Source organism: Lotus japonicus, chromosome 2 (genome assembly GCF_012489685.1).
Source record: "Lotus japonicus ecotype B-129 chromosome 2, LjGifu_v1.2".
NCBI classification, from domain to species: Eukaryota; Viridiplantae; Streptophyta; class Magnoliopsida; order Fabales; family Fabaceae; genus Lotus; species Lotus japonicus.
Window position 1 is genome coordinate 33,105,920 of NC_080042.1, and position 6,263 is coordinate 33,112,182.

General features: G+C 44.5%; 1 protein-coding gene across 1 annotated transcript; it reads right to left on the reverse strand.

Moving 5' to 3' along the window:
- Positions 1 to 4,676: 4,676 nt before the first annotated feature.
- LOC130736355 (uncharacterized) lies at positions 4,677 to 5,288 on the reverse strand. Its single transcript, XM_057588190.1, has one exon. It carries the CDS (start codon positions 5,286 to 5,288, stop codon positions 4,677 to 4,679), a length of 612 nt encoding a protein of 203 aa, XP_057444173.1.
- Positions 5,289 to 6,263: the final 975 nt, after the last annotated feature.

A 6,263-nucleotide genomic window follows, 5' to 3' on the forward strand; every position in this document is an offset into this window, starting at 1 on the left:
CTAATTCCTTTCACCTTTTCTGACATATCCTGCACTACGTCGGGTCCTAGTATTAGCTTATCTCCTTCATCAAACCAACTTAACGGGGTTCTACACTTCCTTCCGTACAATGCTTCAAATGGTGCCATTCCTATGCTTGAGTGGAAGCTATTGTTATATGAAAACTCCACTAAAGGCAAACAATCTTCCCAACTGCCTTGCTCTTCTAAATCGCTTGCTCGCAACATATCTTCCAGTGTTTGAATGGTTCTTTCTGTCTGTCCGTCCGTCTGGGGGTGATATGCTGAGCTAAACTTCAAGTTTGTTCCCAAGGCTTGTGTAGGCTCTTCCAAAATTGTGATGTAAATCGCAGATCTCTATCCGAAACTATGCTTGCCGGTATTCCATGATGTCTCACTATTTCTTTCACATATATCCTTGATAATCTCTCTAGTGAGTATGTCATGTTAACCGCTATGAAATGCGCGCACTTAGTGAGTGGGTCTACAATTACCCAAATAGCATCGTTCTTGCTCTGAGTTCTTGGTAATCCTGTGACAAAATCCATGGAAATGCTCTCCTACTTCCATTCAGGTATCTCTAGAGGTCTCAATTCTCCAGAGGGTTTCTGATGCTCCACTTTCGCCTTTTGACATGTCAGACAGGTCATTACCTACTTCAAGATGTCTTTCTTCATTCCGGGCCACCAAAATCTTTCCTTCATGTCCCGATACATTTTGATGAATCCAGGGTGTATGCTCAAAGCGCTTCTGTGTGTTTCTTCTAAGATTCTTTCTCTCAGCTCCTTGTCTTCCGGGATGTATATCCTCTCGTGGAATCTCCACAATCCATCTCTCCCTTTGGTTAGCTTTTCGCCTTCATTTTTCCTCATCTGCTCTTGAAAATCTTTGTCTTCCTCTTGACTTCGCTTAATTTCTTCTAGAAATTCACTAGTCACCACAACCATACCGAACTTCATCTTCTATGGTCGCAGTTCCACAGCTAGGTTCAGGTCTCTGAACGCTTCTAACAGCTTCAGTTTCTCTATCATCATCGCTGAGACGTGCAAACTCTTCCTACTCAGCGCATCTGCCACCACATTTGTTTTTCCTGGGTGGTACTGTAACTTGAAATCGTAATACTTCAAGAATCCTACCCATCTCCGTTGTCTCATATTCAACTCCTTTTGGTCGAATAGATACTTGAGACTCTTATGATCACTGAACACCGTGAAGTTCGCACCATACAAGTGGTGTCTCCAGATCTTGAGCGCAAACACTACTGCTGCTAGCTCTAGGTCATGTGTGGGGTAATTCACTTCATGAGGCCTAAGTTGTCTTGATGCGTACGCTACTACTTTCCGCTCTTGCATTAGCACGCATCCTAGTCCCATCTTTGACGCGTCACAATACACTTCAAATTCCTTTGCAGGATCGGGCAATACCAAAATTGGCGACGTAGTTAGCCTCTTCTTAAGTTCCTTAAAGCTCACTTCGAACTCTGGCGTCCATTTATAAGGCTGATCCTTCTTCGTCAACTTGGTTAATGGCATCGTGTTGGTAAATCCGCAAGTGTACGAATCCACCCGGTTTTAAATATCGAACCACAGGGATTGTGAGTGAATAGATTCGGTTCAAGCTTTGAGTTTGAAGGTTTGTTTTATTGAGGCAAACATAAGTCGAAGTAGTAATAAGGAAAAAGAAAATATAAATTCAGAAATGAAACCGAAAATGAAAAGAAAGAGTGATTTACTTTGGGTTCTTGCTCAACTAATCAATTCAAGCACATCATTCTAAGCACATGTTCTCATGAATCTCTCCTTGATGTTATAGCCTAAGCAACTACCTATCGATGCCTCGCATAGATAATTCTTTCAAACCAAAAGATAAGCCCAATTCCTTGTGTACTTAAACATTTGTTTGAAGCATAAAGATTATAAAGTTCAGGCCAACAAACCCCAACCCTTCCTATATTCCTAGTAGCAAGTATAGAAGGGGTAATCCCAAATCGGTTCCCTAATCTATAACAAACTTCTGTTCTGATTATAGAATAGTATAAAGCAAGCATGCATACAAGCTTAGATTGAAATTCAGAAAATGGGATTCAAGGGAAGAAGAAGAACATGTGGGAAAGAACTTAAGATTATAACTCAAATATAAAAAGTCTTACAAAGAAATCCAAAGCAAAAGAAGAGAGATTAGCCAAGCATGGCTAGGCTAAAAACCTGAATTACAAGCTTAGAAGCCCTCTCACACTCTCCTAGATGCTCCTCTACCTCTGAGTTTATGTAAAAATGAAAGTAGTATCAAAGATTCCAAAACAAAATGACTAAAATCCTATTTATAGGCAAAAATCACGAGTTTGGGCTGTTCCGGGCGCTCAGGCGCCAATTCAGAGCGCCTGAGCGCCAACTCAGAGCGCCTGAGCGCCAATTCCATCCTGAAAATGAGCCTCTGGAAGATAATTGGCGCCTAGGCGCCAATTAAGCACGCCTAGGCGCCAATTCCAGAACCCTGGAAAAAGCAATTGGCGCCAAGGCGCCAATGGAGCACGCCTAGGCACTCTGTCTCGCTGGGTAACCTTTTGATCTTCATTTTAACTCATCTTTACTCCTCTTTAAGCCTCTTTAAGCCTCCCTTCAATTCTCCAAACCTCTAGACACTCCATCTTCAACTGTTACAACCTGAAAACTTGATGACAAAGCTAGGAAAATATCTAGAAATTCAGAGGTTAGTTTTGCACAAAGGCTCTAAAACAAGTGGAAATTGCCTATGACTCTTAAACTCTAATCAAATGCAACTAAAGCCCTTATAAAACTACAAAATTACTAAACTAATGCAAATGCACCAAAAAAAAGTAAAAATGCATGAGAATGCATGAAACACTACATGAAACACAAGAAAAAGACTCAAAACCTACAAGGTAAAACTATAAAAACATCATATAAACCCGGGTCATCACATCGCGATCTTGGAAAATCCTTCGATGAATCGTCGGTAATATCCTGCCAATCCGAGAAAACTTCGCACTTCCGTGACCTTCTTGGGTGCTTCCCATGAGTTAACTGCCTCTACCTTCGCCGGATCGACTGCTATTCCTGCCTTACTCACCACGTGTCCTAAAAATTGCACAGATTCTAACCAAAACTCGCACTTGGATAGCTTGGCATACAACTTTCGTTCTCTTAGTATTCCCAATACTAATCAAAGATGTTCCTCATGCTCTTGCTTGCTCCTCGAGTAAATCAGAATATCATCAATGAAGACCACAACAAACTTTTCGAGATACGGGTTAAAGATACGATTCATGTAGTCCATGAATATTGCAGGCGCATTAGTCACTCCGAACGGCCTGACTAAATACTCATAATGCCCATATCTTGTCCGAAAAGCCGTCTTCGATACGTCTTCCTTCTTCACTCGGATTTGATGGTATCCGGATCGCAGATCTATCTTGGAGAAGACTTCAGCTCCTCTTAACTGATGCATCAAATCATCAATCCTAGGCAACGGGTACTTATTCTTGATCGTCACCTTGTTCAGTTGCAGATAGTATACGCATAACCTCATGCCACCATCCTTCTTCTTTACCAAAAGAACTGGTGCTCCCCAAGGGGATACACTCGGCCGCACAAACTTCTTGTCCATAAGCTCCTCCACTTGCTTCTTCAACTCCGCTAGTTCCACTGGTGACATCCTATACGGGGCTATAGAGATAGGTCTCGTTCCAGGAACTAAGTCTATAGAAAACTCGACTTCCCTTTATGGTGGTAACTCGGTTATTTCCTCGTGGAAAACGTCGGGAAACTCCCTCGCTACGGGTATCCCTTCTATACCGAAGTCGTACCTATCCGCATCTAGCGTTCCTAAAAGTACGTTCGATTCGCTCTCGGGCGCTTTTCCTACGTCTTCGGTTCGCTTAGTCCGCTTAGCGTCTCCTTCGCTAGTCCCAAAAGTAACCGTCTTCCTCCTACAGTTCAGGGTTGCATCGTTGGCCGCTAGCCAATCCATTCCTAATATTACTTCTAGTCCTAGTAAGGGTAAGCACACTAAGTCTTGCCTAAAGGTTCTTCCTAATGTTTCTAACCTACAGTCTCTACAAACTTTCGAGGTTCTACAGGTATTTCTAGTTGGGGTACTTACTTCTAAGTCCCATGCCAAACTTGTCACTGGTATACCTAATTGTTTGACCCTCTCTTGTGATATAAACGAATGCAATGCACCCGAATCATATAAAACACTTATGGGAAAACTATCAACAGAACACGTACCTTGGATAAGTTCTGGCGCTTCAACTGCCTCCTCCAGTGTCATCGCAAACACTTTCCCCTTATTCGCGGGTCGTCCAAACCTTCGGTTATCTCTCGGTGCCGGTGCTCCTCTGCTACTTCTCTCACTTGTTGTAGCGGTAGGGTTTCGATTCCCATTTCCGCTGGCCTGTTTACTAGCCTGTTCCCCTAACACGGCTCTACACTCCGGAGCACGATGTCCATTCTTTCGGCATCTCACGCAGAATGGATTGTTAGGATTGAACCCACTTGTTCTTTTTTGGAATCCAAATCCTCCTGTTCGATTTCCGAACTGATTCCTCACTTGCTCGGGTGGCCTAAAGTATGGCTTCCTCCTATCTTCATTCTTCTTCGGGGTCTTGTTAACACCTTGTCCCCTCAAGTACTCCTTCCTAGACTTCTCGTTTTCCTAAAAAATCCTACATTTCTCGACCAGAGTAGCAAAGTTCCGAATCTGGTCATGTCCCACAACAGTCCTGATGTCTGGCCTCAGTCCATATTCAAACTTGACACACTTTGAGGTCTCATCAACTGTTGCACTATAATGCAGGTGGAACCGACACAGTTCTTCAAACTTAGCTGCATACTCTCCTACTGACATCATACCTTGCTTTAACTCCATGAATTCCATCTCTTTCCTCCCCATTGCGTCGGCCGGGAAGTACTTTTCGAGAAATGCATTCCTAAAGATCTCCCAGGTTCTGGCTCCTTCCGGTGGAGTTATCCTTCCTCTTACTCCAGTCCACCATGTCCTAGCTTCTCGTGAAAGTAAATAACTAGCAAAAGCAACCTTACGCGGGTCAGCACATACTAACGTCTCATAAATCCTATCTAATTCTCGGATCCACTCATACGCTCCGTCGGGATTGTAACCCCCTTCAAACTTTGGTAGATCTCGCTTCAGAAACTTGTCCAAACCGTGGTAGACATCCTCTTCCGCTGGTTGGTGTCCACCTCCATTCCCAGCTCTTTCCACTTGCTCGATCAAGAAAGCGGTAAGTTGTTCAATAGCTCTTGCCATTGCTGTCGTCATCCTTTCCTGAAATTCACAGAGTAATTAGTTTCCTATGACCTCAACAACCTATCCTAGACTCCCTAGTAGGCTTCTAACCCTAGGCCGACGAATCACTGCTCTGATACCAATCCGTGTGGCGTCCCCTTCCTTAAGTGACGAGTTCTCCCTAACTCCATCACTCAGGAGTGAGCACGCTACGTGAAATAGTGAACCTTTTTTTTTTCTCTTAGGGTTTCCTCATTAGGTCGGGATCGCAAGAGTAAAGAGTACTCGAGCGTTTCCCCTAACATCCCCAGGCATTTCGACCTCCTAACTTAAGACTACGGGAATAACGATATAAACCACACAAATCATACATAGCATGCATAGGTGGTGGTCGGATCCACCGCATAAGTCTACAGATAAGAAGACAACACATAAAGAGGACACAGTGACCTGAAACACATAGTCTGGTACAGGTAATCAGAATACAGAAACAGAAACATAAATCATCATCATCATCATCATCATCAGAAACTCGGACCATATGGCTTCATCCCCTCGGATCTTCCTCCTCCGGATCCTCCTCACTGACTCCCCCGCTGGGTGCTGGCACTTACCCTAGCTCTGCTGTCGGACCCCGCTCTGACTCCCTGACTCCGAACACCTCGCCTCTCTAAAATCTGCGACGGTAAATCCTGGCATCTCGGGAGAATCTAGGGGATCTCACTCGCTTGAGGGCTGTGACCCGAAAGCAAGACAAATTCCTTTGGGGTGGAGGAGATCCCATAGACTCCTGGGTCTGCGGAACTCTCTGATCTGGGGATCTCGGTGGGCTCACCATGGTGACTGGTACTGCTGGGATAGGCTCTCCGGTCTCCATAGGCTCGCCTTCCTGTGGATATGGCACCTATGGACTGCCTGGACTCCGCGGACCAACGTGCTCAGCGTGGGTCGGCAGGAAGAATGAGAACACCATCGGGAGCGTCACTGGGAAACCGA